The 12,379-nt window shown below is 40.6% G+C and overlaps 2 protein-coding genes across 5 annotated transcripts in view; one reads left to right on the forward strand and one right to left on the reverse strand.

Annotated features, from left to right (window-relative positions):
- The window catches only part of M6PR (mannose-6-phosphate receptor, cation dependent), a 9,831-nt gene extending 2,632 nt beyond the window's left edge, over positions 1-7,199 (forward strand). The window contains exons 2-7 of the mRNA XM_011365768.2: positions 2,275-2,454; positions 3,160-3,326; positions 5,014-5,123; positions 5,410-5,540; positions 6,084-6,210; positions 6,654-7,199. Of these exons, the coding sequence (XP_011364070.1) occupies positions 2,276-2,454; positions 3,160-3,326; positions 5,014-5,123; positions 5,410-5,540; positions 6,084-6,210; positions 6,654-6,776 (837 nt within the window). The 5' untranslated portion in view covers position 2,275 and the 3' untranslated portion in view covers positions 6,777-7,199. The remainder of the gene's footprint in view (positions 1-2,274; positions 2,455-3,159; positions 3,327-5,013; positions 5,124-5,409; positions 5,541-6,083; positions 6,211-6,653) is intronic.
- PHC1 (polyhomeotic homolog 1) overlaps positions 7,131-12,379 on the reverse strand; it is a 21,335-nt gene continuing 16,086 nt past the window's right edge. For 3 of the 4 annotated variants that reach the window (XM_023533942.1, XM_023533943.1, XM_011365766.2), the window contains 5 exons: positions 11,927-12,041; positions 11,125-11,233; positions 10,764-10,914; positions 10,116-10,347; positions 8,289-9,265 (listed from right to left, as the gene is read on the reverse strand). In XM_023533942.1, coding sequence (XP_023389710.1) covers positions 9,111-9,265; positions 10,116-10,347; positions 10,764-10,914; positions 11,125-11,233; positions 11,927-12,041 — 762 coding nt within the window. In that variant the 3' untranslated portion in view covers positions 8,289-9,110. Of the gene's footprint in view, positions 9,266-10,115; positions 10,348-10,763; positions 10,915-11,124; positions 11,234-11,926; positions 12,042-12,379 lie in introns of all 4 variants that reach the window. The other variant, XM_011365765.2, reaches the window with a different exon arrangement.

Raw genomic sequence — 12,379 nt, forward strand, 5'->3', positions numbered from 1 at the left:
GTCAATAACTATTACTGCATAGGGTTATTGTAAGAATTGATTTATGTATGTTAAGTGCTTCAAACAATGCCTGGCAGAAGGCAAGCACTCAGTGTTTCCTATTAGTGTCTTAAATGTGTTTATGGGGGCCTCAGACTTTTTGGCTGGCTATAAGTAGTCTGTGGAAACACCTTATTAATATTACTGTAGTGAATTAATGTTTAGAGTACCCAAAGTCAGGGAGACAACTTCCCAAGCATGTGTTGTCCTAGTGGAGTATGGGAACCATAAGGTCAAATGTAAGTTCGTTTAGGGGAGTGGAGAAAATTCATTCAGGGCTGAGAGCTTCCATTTTCCTATCTTTAAACTTATTGGTACTCATTACATGCTGCCTATTTCAAGTTTTACATTCTAAAAATACAATAGAGTCAATGGACAGCATGGAAAAGAAATAGAGGACTTTAAAGAGTATTGGAACCAAAGTTCAGACTTGTAGTAAGGAAGCATTTTATTATAATGGAGAAAAGTTTGGAAGAATTAATTCTTTGTATCAGAAAAATTAGTGATACCATTACATTATGAAATTAACAAGTAGCAATGGCCTGAAGGGTCATTAATGATATCAGGGTGAAGGCTTTTTGCAAGGGTGGATTAGAGAAAAGAAAATGAGTTTGGGAAACAGGGCCATGTGTTTCCTAGAGCAGTACAAGCATCAAGTCAATTGGATTTACTAAATTGTACAGTGACTTGGTGATTCTCAAGGGATGTCAGCAGTTTGGAGTATAGGAAGATCCTATACTGGAAATCCAGAAACTCTTGAGCTTCGTGACTTGGAGCCTGCGGTGGGTTTTGGAAGACTTCTTCAAACCACTCATTTTGACCTAGTGAATTTTCTTTTTCCTGTAATTTAAATGATCGAGTTATTTTTCAGAAATGAGACATTAAAATGGATAATGTCGAGTTTGGGTGTTGTGGCTGTGTATCTTGATTCATCATTCTTATGGGGAATATGAACGAAGACCCTGGGACGCTCCTGAATAATGGAATGAGAAGTCAGGGCCCAAAGTCATCATGTCTCTTTCTCTATTTTTACATCTTTTTTAGTAGTTTCCAAATAAACCCTATCAAGTGTTAAGTTGTAATCTGCACATTATGTTAGGGAGGGCCACTGGTTTAAGCAATATATATGCATACACTTCTCAGTCGTTCCTTTCCTTTGTTTACAGCAAGTTCCAGGCAGAAATCCCATCCCTCTGGGCCTCAGCTTCTTCCTGTTAGATATGTAGCCTGCAAAGTAAGAAAAACAAACAAGCACGCAAGCAAAACCTAGTCGATCCTGCCAGTAGCATAATCTTGTGTCAAAGATTAAGCCGTACATGTCTAGGTACACGGGAGTGGTACAGTGAAACTGCACAAAGTTCGAAGTATTAAACTTTAAATAATAAGATATCGCAACCTAACTTTTCACCAAACAGTAAAGAAGTGAGGATGTCTCCAATGAGACTGTCATAATTAACTAATTCTTTTTTGTTCTCTCCTTTCGCTCTTCTCAACTGCATGGTGTGTCTGAAGGACTCACCTATGAATTAGACTGAAGGTTATATATCTGAGCTTCCTGGTGCGGGTGCTCTTGGCACAGAGACATCGAAATGTACTATTTGTTGCATATGCCAACGAATTTTATACTTTCTGCATAATCAAAATACCATCATTGGTGGCACCTAAATATTCCTTAGGCCATTGGTTAGTCTTTTGTCAGTTTCTAGAACAAAAAAAAATGAGTTTTTCTCTTAGTAGAGCTGAGGAGTTGGTAAACTGCCTTGGAAGTCGAGGTATTCTTGTTCTGTGCACACCTTGCTAAGATTGACCACAACCTATAGACACTCTTTAAGGCCAGTGCCGTCTTCTTCGTTGAGTGCATGTTGTGCCCTTGTCCTGAAAGGGCACAGGAAGGACAGGATGTAAGCGACAGCTTCAGGCAATGGAGTCAGCTAGGACGAGGCTTTCAAAATAAGTTTTGAGAAGAAAAAGAGAAACCTAGAGACTTAAGAATCCAATTCAGAATATTAAAGGACAGGAAAAACATAATTTGGATGAGAGCTAAAAGCTTGAAATAGACATAAGATAAAACCCAACTTCATAATATTGAAGAAAACTAGCTAGTATAAAATAGGAGGTGATGGATGGAAGATAAAATGTTTTTTAGAAAGTAGCTTTCATTTATTTGCTCTGTCTCTTTCTCTTCTGTCCTGTTCCTCCCCACCCCCTTCTCCAACACACACACTCTCCCAAAAGGATGTTCCCCTTCTACAGCTGCTGGAGGACTAGATTACTGCTGCTGCTACTGCTGGCTGTGACGGTGAAAGAATCTTGGCAGGCAGAAGAGAAAACCTGTGACCTGGTAGGAGAAAAAGGTAGAGAGTCAGAGAAAGAGTTGGCTCTACTGAATAGGATGAAACCACTGTATAACAAAAGGTAAATGAGAAGAACGTTAAAGGGTTTGAGAAATAACTTTATTAAAGAATCTTTTCCTCCTCTTACTGATTTTATTTTGGTATTACTATTGATTATGGAAGAAATACATATATAATAACCTCCTCTTTATCTGGGATAGCTGGTCCTATCTTGCTTTTATGATATAGGGCAAATTCTCGCCCCAGTTCTTTGTAGCAATGTGCAGTTCTCTTACGCAGAAGAGTAGTTGTTTCCAAGACTGGATCCAAGAGACCAGCTTGTAGGAATTTAAAAAGCGTTATTTGATGCCTCCATGTGATAAGACTTTAGAAGTATCAGATAAGTGTATGTTAGCCTGTATACATCATCAGAAGTGACAAATCTTCGGGTATGAGATCTCAAGATGCTCTTTAAGGTACCAGGGAACATAGACCCGTATTCACAGGGAAATGGTAGCTAACACTTTAGCATAGTCTAGAGCAGGTATTCTAGGAATATCTAGTCGTGGGTGGTATATTTTAATTAGTCATCAACAATTAGAATGGTCTGTCAGGGTCATGGATAGCTTATGATTCAACAAGTATTATTCACTGTTAACATTTAGTTTTGACATCACATAAATTAAATACACCTTTGGGAAGGCGGTAAAAGGAAAAGAGGCTGCTCTTCTAAGGTTGATAACCAGTAACTCTCCTCTTCCTTCTTTCTCCTTACGTCTCCGTACAGCTTTGAGAGCACTGTGGGCCAGGGCCCAGACAAGTATATGTACATATTCAGAGTGTGCCGAGAAGCTGGCAACCACACCTCTGGGGCAGGCCTGGTGCAGATCAATAAAAGTAATGGGAAGGAGACAGTGGTGGGGAGACTCAACGAGACTCACATCTTCAATGGAAGTAAGACTCTCCCTGTTGACTATTTGATCCTATTAATCCCTCTGACGATCCTCTATGTCTTTCCTAATCTCTTCAGAATATCATGTGATATGTGTGGTTCAGCACACCTGAGACTATAAACCACCGGATACTTAGTTCCACAGCTCCTCTGGAGCCAAGGCTCAGGACATCATGAAAAGTTTATGCAAAAAAAGAATCTAGATGGAATTGTATAACCTGGGGTCCCTTTATCCATTTCCTTTTTGCCCCAAGAATACTCGCCAGCGGTGCTTGCCGCTGCAGCGTTTACCCAAGATAACTCCAGAATACAGTCCTAATCTTACCTCCAAAGTTTGCCACAAAATATCTCGCTTTTATTATTTTCGCGTCACTCTAGTATATCAGTAGTCTTTGGAAACAAATGACATCATTCTATTTATAGCATTCTGTTTTAAACAGTGATATTTCCATTTACAAAATATAGTAATTCTCGAACGCTGAAAATGTCAAATCCTAGAAAACATAGCATTCCTACACATGACATTAACATCGTTCTTGAACAGTTGTTAGCCAGAGATTCATTTGACGAATCCAATTTATGTATACATTTCTGTTATATTAGAAGTAGAGACAAGTTCTGTTTAGAAATAATTCCAAGAATAGTTTTTATATTTTATTTTCACTTTGAAAACTAGCCAGATTTGCTTCAGCCTCAAAGAGCATGTTTATATAAAATTAACATTGGCAGTGAGCTGCACTTTTTTTTTTCTAAATGGGAGATGGGTTAATAATGAGTTTTTCATTATTTTGAAGCTAGGCTTGAAAATATTAACCATCATCATTTCTCATCAAATTAATCACTTTGCCAGTTAAATTTTAAGATCAAGGTTTACAAACTATTCAGTCTACAAAAATTTCCCTACGAAGTTGTGATAATGATGGTGATAATATTTCTCAAAAATCATAAAATCTTATTGCTGGAAAGGACTATGTGAGTACCTAGTCTAATTCCTTCCCTTCAGCAGATAAATAAGTATTGCCTCAGTGCAGGCATTTGCTCCTATAAATAATAAACAGTAAAAAAGTAATGTAAAGAATGTGGGGCTGTGGGTCAGAAGACTGGATTTTTGACCCAGATCATCACATTTACTAGTCCTGTGACTGAAAAATCATTTCACCTTTTGACTTTAAGTATACACAAAATAGGAAGCAGAATCCTTTCCTTACTCACCACATATGACATGAATCAAGTGATATTTTGCAAAAAAAAATTGAATACAGTAAATGCTGAAGAAAAAGAAATGCCTCCCAATCTTAAAATCATCCATTTTGAACTTATCTATGGCTAATTTAAATCTTAGGCTTTCCCCCACCACCCAGTAATTGTATGGAACCTCTTCTTTTGATGTTAGCAGGTGTTCAGCAAATGTGAGTCATTGTTGAGGTATGAATCATAATTGTTTTTGCACTATCCATTGCCTTCCTGTAACATGGGGAATTAAGATCCTTATATGAATATCTATATGATTCTTAGCAGAGGAACATAAAGCTATTGTAAAAAAGCAAGTTTTACCTCGATATATCTCGTATACAGAATTTATTCTGATGAGGGTTATTTTAATTAAAACCAATGTCACTGTACTGTAGTACCCAATTCTGCCTCTGCTTTTCCCCCACCCCACGCTCCATTTTCCTTGTCCCTCCTCAGGTAATTGGATCATGCTGATCTATAAAGGGGGTGATGAATATGACAATCACTGTGGCAGGGAGCAGCGCCGTGCAGTGGTGATGATCTCCTGCAATCGACACACCCTAGCGGTGAGGCATCCTGGGGCATGTGAGCCTAGAGAGATGAAACGATTGACCTGAGGTGGGAGAGACTTTCCAGAGGGGACGAGATACATTGAGACGGACAAGAGAAAACTAGAAATTCTATCTTTCCCTGTGGCAGACACCCATCTTCTAACATAAATGAAAATAGGTTATTGAACCAAAAGAAAGCAATTGTTTTTTTGGGTTTGGGAGTTTTTTTTTCTTTTTTTAGATGGAGTCAGAAGAAACCACTTTACCACATAAATGTTGTGTTCTGTCTTTTCATCATTAGGACAATTTTAACCCTGTGTCTGAGGAGCGAGGCAAAATCCAAGATTGTTTATACCTCTTTGAGATGGATAGTAGCCTGGCCTGTTCTCCTGAGATCTCCCACCTCAGTGTGGGTTCTATCTTACTTGTCACGTGAGTGCCTTTTCCCTTATCAGTCCAAGTTTTCTCTTTTTTTTAACTGATAATTTCTTGTATATGGGTACAAATTGTGTATTTTTATATGTGTTATAATTCAAGGGGGTGAACTTCATGTGGAAAACCCTCTTTGAACTCTGACTATACAAATTTTTTAAAATGTGAGATTTAATATTTTATCCCCAATAAATATTCACATTGGAAGTGGTTTTTTTCTCCTGCCTGAGGGCTGGGCAGTTTTTAAACTGTCCCATTAGATTGTTAGAACTTTCAAACAGAATCGTGTATCTAATGGTGACCGTTCTCAGCAGAACTCACACTGCGTCTTTTTTTTCTGAGCATTCTTTCTCAGACTGACAGCGCTCTTATTGGTTTTCTAAGGAAGCTACCAGCCCCCTTTTTCTTTAATATAACTACCTCCCCCCACCCACATTTTACAGAACACAACTTAGGAAACAGCTAACAGTGAATACAGATGACCCTTAGCATCTGAGTTTTACTATTTCATGGTTTTTAAGATGGATCTTTCTTCTTCGACAGGTTTGCATCTCTGGTTGCTGTCTATATCATCGGGGGGTTCCTATACCAGCGACTGGTGGTAGGAGCCAAAGGAATAGAGCAGTTTCCTCACTTAGCCTTCTGGCAGGATCTTGGCAACCTGGTAGCAGTAAGTAACAGGGCAGCTGGCTGAATCTGTAGCCTGCTTACAAGGTTGAATGACCAGCCATCCCGCTTTGCCCAAACTGAGGGGTTTCCTGAGACATGGAACTTGGGTGCTAAAACCACAAGAGGCCCAGCAAACCAGGACAGATGGCTGCCCTAGCACTAAGCAGCATAGGATCTTACTGTCTGGCTTGCTAAGACTTGGCTGGAAGAACACTGTTGCTTAGATTTAGGAATCTAATACAGATATTAAGGGGCCTAGGTGGGAAGGTGAGGCCTAATTAGAATTTTTCTCCTGTTTCTCCCTTGGAGCTTTAGGGTTTTCTCTTCATTATCCCTGGAGGAAACTAGTTCTTGCCACATTCTTAGACCATAAATATACTTTGCTTTACCCTAAGGTTGCTTATTCCAAATGATCATTTCCTTCCTTTGCCTCTTTCCATACAGGATGGTTGTGACTTCGTGTGCCGTTCTAAACCTCGAAATGTGCCTGCTGCATATCGCGGTGTGGGGGATGATCAGCTGGGGGAGGAATCAGAAGAAAGGGATGATCATTTATTACCAATGTGATTGCACTTTAAATGCCCAGCTTCTTCAGCCCCCCGCCCAGACCAAAGCATACTCAGCCAGATTTCTGAAGCAATCTCTCTACTCCAGCCTCTCCTCTCACCCTTAATGTTGCTCTTGCTTTCCAGTTTGCTTTTGGTTTGCATCCTCTTCTCACTAGTTGATATGCCTTCCCTTTTTCCTTATTTTTGGTTTTTCCTCAAGAGGTAGAGTTGTAGGTCAGAGGTTAACAGGGCCAGTGACAAGAGGCTATTGCACTGTCTTGGTACAGGAGGGTACAGTTAGGATCATTTTAATGAGCAAAAGCATGTGGCAGGCTTGCTGACCCTTTTTTAAACACATTTTCACAAGTTCTTGAGACACTGGATTTCTTTAATTAAAAAAAAAAAGGAAAGAAACATTATTTATACAAGGTTGGATTGCTTTCATGCTCTTACTCTGCACCCTCCAGTAGTGTCCGTGAGAATCTGGATGTCATTTTTTGCTGCTTGGAACTACTTTGCAGTGATCTCTTGGTTGCAGTCTTAAGTACTGCCATTTGGTCTGAGCCTGGAGATGTAGACCACCTCTGGAGTTAAGATGCGAAAAGTGTGAAATTTCCCAATTCGAGGATTCTAAAGTACCATCCCATCATTCGTTGGCATTGGAGTGACTAAGTTGGAACTAGGTCCTGGATTTTGTTCTTTGGTTGTTAGTGCATATGTAGCCAAAATGCCTAATCTAGAAGTCCAATCTTTTACAAAGGGAAATTGAAAGCGTCCTCCACTTTGCAACAGGAGTTCCGGAAAAGGGAAATTTACCTTGCAGTGGGATCTCCTTGATGGCTGTTCCCTCCTACTCGTAGTAAAAGCTGGCAAAGCTTTTCTTATTCCTGAGATGTTTCCCGCCACCAGTGTTTCTAAACATGTTGCACTTTCTTCACAGGCATGTCATTTTGACCTTTTTATTTCCAATCTTCTGGAAAGGGAATGGAGGCAGAAGTAGGACATCTAGGGCTCTGCCATCCTCTGCTCTGGGTATGGGATGCTGCTTCACCTGCCCCTCCTTCTGGCTCAGGGAAGTGTCATCTTGCCCACATTTCTGTGGAGAGGTTTTTAATCCTCTGATGCTTCCACCTTTCTATTTAGGCCACATGCCCCAAAACCTGGCCTGATCTTTAATAGTGAACCTGTGCCATTGAAGAGCAACATGGCTCCACTAGACACAAGGGGATGGAATCAATAGATAGGGGCCTTTTATAGCCTTAGAGAAGAAAATGAAATTATTTCATCCTTGGACTTTAAAAACTATTGGAGTGATTTCTTTTTCTTTCTAAACAGGGAAAATAATGTTATAAAAGCATCTTTTTTGTTATTTGTTTGCATCCCTCCCCCACACTCTGGTGTTTTAAAAATGCAAAAAAAAAAAAAAGGAAACACTTTTTGTACAAAGACACTTGAAAGATTAAAAAAAAAAATACATGTTGGCCTAATCATTTGTGTGAAAGACACTGGATTGGAGTAACAGACAACTGAGACCAATTTTTATCCTTTTACTGAGGAGGAAAAAAATATTTAATATTTTTGTTGTATAAGGAATAGCACCTAAGGCAGGTATTTATACTCCTGACCTCAGCCCCACGCACTCGTTTCATAAAGCTATAGGACAGAGCAGAGTTGGAATTGAAAAGAAAGGGTAGAAAGACAACAGATAGATTGGAAGGGAGCAGGGGGATGCAGAAAAAATTAACAACAGTCACACGTGCCAAACACTTTTAGTCCCTGCAGCAACTCAGAATGATGCCAACCAAGTCCCTATGCTGGCTGGTGAGCCTGCCACAGATGCAGGAGAAAATGTTCACTAGTATGGGAGTGAGTGACAACAAAACGGCCATAGCTACAGTCAGACAATCCAGAGGAAGTCCCAGTTTTTGCTACTCGTGTCACACAAGCTAGAACCCTACCTCTCCCATTGGGGAGGCACACCTACATTCCACCCATTTCCTTGCCTTACCACACTGTATATTCCTCTTGGAGAACTGAGACCTTGGCTAGACACTCCAGGGCAAGGTTGAATAGTCCTCATTCTCTAGACTTCTTTTATAAAGACTGGATTGGAGTAGGTGAGAACTGTAAAGATTTTTGAAAATAAAGTAGAACCCAGAGGAAATGTCAAAAGCTCTGCCATGTAGCACCAGCAACCGTTTCTCACACTTTCCTTCCCTGTCTCAGTGATCCCCTCCACAGAAGCTTTACATACTGGAACAGTCCTTTATTCCCTGTAAAATCTGTGGGACCAGGCTGTAACCTGGACAGTGGGGAACTCCTGCCTTAGGCTGCTTTGTGCAAGAAAGCCACCTTAGGTCTCCTTGAGGACATTTATCTTGGCGCAGATCTTGAGGGCAGGGCCCAGCTTGATGTTCATGGCACTCATAAGATGTTCCTCTTTAAGTAATAAAAGGGCCTGTCCATCAATCTCCTGGGAACGAAACTCCTCTGCGATCTCTTGGCAGCCTAAAAGGAAATGGTAGGAATATGTATGAGAAAGGACATGGTAGCACCAGAGGATAAAAGTCGAAAATTAAAGATGAAAAAACAGACCTAGCAATGGTTAATCCCAAAGTATGTGTCCCAAATTCAGTAATACAAAGGTCTGGGATGGCAAGCTTAAAAAGCAAAAGGAAATCAGAGCAACTGGCTAATTAAAAAGAAAAAAGTGCCAAGATAAAGAACAAAGTTGTTCAACTACAGAAATAACTTCATTCAAATAGCTTGGGGGGTGAGGGGGCGAGCAAAGATGATTTCTCTGACACTGGCAAAAAGAATTAAACTTTTGTGACACGTTTAAGGGCACAGAATTCAGACAAACGGCAAAAAGGGTAGAGTGATTTTCTTTTCTGGAGAAAACCATACCTTTGTCAAGAATAGTTTATAAACAATCCTACTTTGAAGAGAAGCAGGCAACAATGGCGCCTTATTTCCTAATCCCCTTCTTTGAAAAAGTATTTTATCCATGCTGGAACTGTTGCTGATTGAGGGTCTCACAATCACATAAAAAATATACTTCGTATCCAAAAATTATTAGCAATAAATAATAGCTGAATCGTAATAAAAGTGTTTGATATGAAAACCAAACACTGAAATTGCTGACACAGCAGAGGACAGTCAACCCAGAAGGAAACTAGGAAACCAGGCTGGAGGCAAGTAACTTGAATAAATATCAAAAGTAGAGCCTTCGTCATACCACATGGGCTGGGCCCCTTAGAAGTCAGTAATGTTCCCTGTTACCTAGGCCCAGGTGGGATGACCTAGGGAAAACTAAGCATGCAGGTGGCCTAGGTTCTACTGGATGGGCCCACAGTACCTTGTAGAGAAGCAATAAACTCATACACCTCCTCTACACTCCAACGGCTGGGATTACTGGACAGGAACACAGGGTTGATGCCATGTAACTCTGGGGTGGGCGGGGCTGTATTGGGGTTCCCCAGGTCTCGTTCTCCATGGCCAGCTCTCACTGACAAAGGCCCAGGAGATGTTGGAGAGAGTGCTTCATCATAACTGGAATTATCTGAACCCCGGCTAGAGTCCTCTTGACCCTATAAAGAAAATCGAAAAACAGTAAGGTCATGAATAACAGTGTTTCCTTTCCTCTCCCCAACAATCCTGAGTTTGGGTTAATACTGGGCATAGAGGAAAAACCGATCTTACACAAGTGAAATAATTTGTACTTCATTTGCAAATGCCCAAAGTCACCTGTCTACTTTCAAGCGCCTTTCAATTATACACTATCACTTTCTCGAGTCTTCCCTTCTGCCGACGATTGTCCTAGATTTTTCTCTAATAAATATAGTATAAAAATTAATGGATACATGAACCAGTAATCAGATGAGAGGGGACCAAACAGGTCAGGATCTCTTGGAATTCTCAGTAATGCAATCGACGTGAAATCAGTTCTGGTCTCATACTCTTTAGGCCCATTTTAAAGGTCGCTGGCGCTGCGACGGCCGCTCACCCGGTGGCGCTTGCCCTGAATCTTGGCTCGGGCGATGTCAGAGGAGCTGCGCCGGGGTCCGCGCCGGCGGGCACGAGCATAGTTGACTTCTTGAAACTCTTTCATTTTTTTCCTCTTCAGCCGGAACTGGTGGCTACAGCTCACATTATACCTACAGGTCAGGCACATAAGGATGTCAAAAGTGCTACAGAAGACTACCTGGCTACCCTGCGCTAAAGGTAAACTGGCATTTTAAGAGCTGATTTGGGGAAGACAATGAAAGCAAAGGAGACATTAAATATCAGCTGTGAGATGATCCTAGGGAAGGGATGGAATATTAGATGGAGGAAGCAGACTGAAAGCAAGGAGGTGTCCACAGTACCTCTTAGCACAAGTCATGGAGCAGAATCTCTTGGAGCCGCGAAACTGCTCTGCAGGGGCGTACTTCCCACAGTACTCGCACTTCAGGAGATTCGCCTTCTTATCTAGCTCTGAAAAACAAGGTATCACTTGAAAGCTGCCATCAGTTTTTGCTGCCACTCAAGTCATCATTAGGATCAGAGCTCGACTCTAATTACTCTCAGGGTTTGTCCCTAGAGACCTCCACCACCTAACTGAAAATCCCTAAAACATAAATTTCAAATTCTAAAACCATAAAGGCATGTCCCTCAAGGATATCACAGTTTTCCTACCCTTAGGCTAGACTATTTCCATTCTGATGACTAATTTTATCCTAATTCATACTCCCAGATTTCAGACAAAACTGCATTTCTGAACAGGAGAGAGGAACTGATTACTAATGCCTAAAAAGATATTCCTCTCCCACACAGTTTCCAAAAGCAGGGGATAAAGTATAAATAATAAGAGTTTTTATAATATAGACTATAAAATCTAGAACAAGGAGACCTGGAGATTAAGAAATATCTAATTTTAGATAATCTTTCAAAAAATATATCCTTATAGTAAATAATTTAACAGGTTACTTTAGCTTGAAAAAATTCCCCCTAATCCTATGGAATTCCTTTTGTGTAATTCTGAATATTCTGATACATGTTATGGTTTCTGTGTCTTGACAGACATCATATAATTCCTACTTTAAACAGATAATTACTATTTTACACTGAATCCTCAAACACATCTCCATGACCCTCCTTCCCCAGACTGGTCTCTAAATAAATACTTACCAACAGATGGGCTGTCCCCTCCCAAGGGGCCACCTGACTGATTCTCATTCAGACCTGTCGGGAGGCCAGTCTGCAGTGGCTTCTCAGACTCTTTCAGTAACTGAGAACAACCCACCTGTCCCAGAAAAAGGTTTACAGTTAAGTCAGCCTAACTTCCTTTCTGCTTCTCTATAGCTTTCCCCAGCATTTCTCACCATCATGTCTTTGCCTGGAACTCCTGAGTTAAAGGTCAAGTCTGGTTCAGAGAGGCTCATTCTCAATGTGGCAGTCAAGTCTCTAACTGGCTTTTTTCAGATAAGCCATTGGAGAACAGTTTCCTAACCTGGCTCCCTAGTTTGTCCTTTTCCTTCCTAAGTTGAGGGAAGTCACTAGAAGTCAAGATAGCTGTGTTCTAGTTCTGCAAGTCAGTACCTAGAAAAGTCCATTAATGTCTCCAACACAATTTTCTTCATT

The sequence above is a fragment of the Pteropus vampyrus genome, unplaced genomic scaffold, assembly GCF_000151845.1.
Source record: "Pteropus vampyrus isolate Shadow unplaced genomic scaffold, Pvam_2.0 Scaffold116, whole genome shotgun sequence".
NCBI classification, from domain to species: Eukaryota; Metazoa; Chordata; class Mammalia; order Chiroptera; family Pteropodidae; genus Pteropus; species Pteropus vampyrus.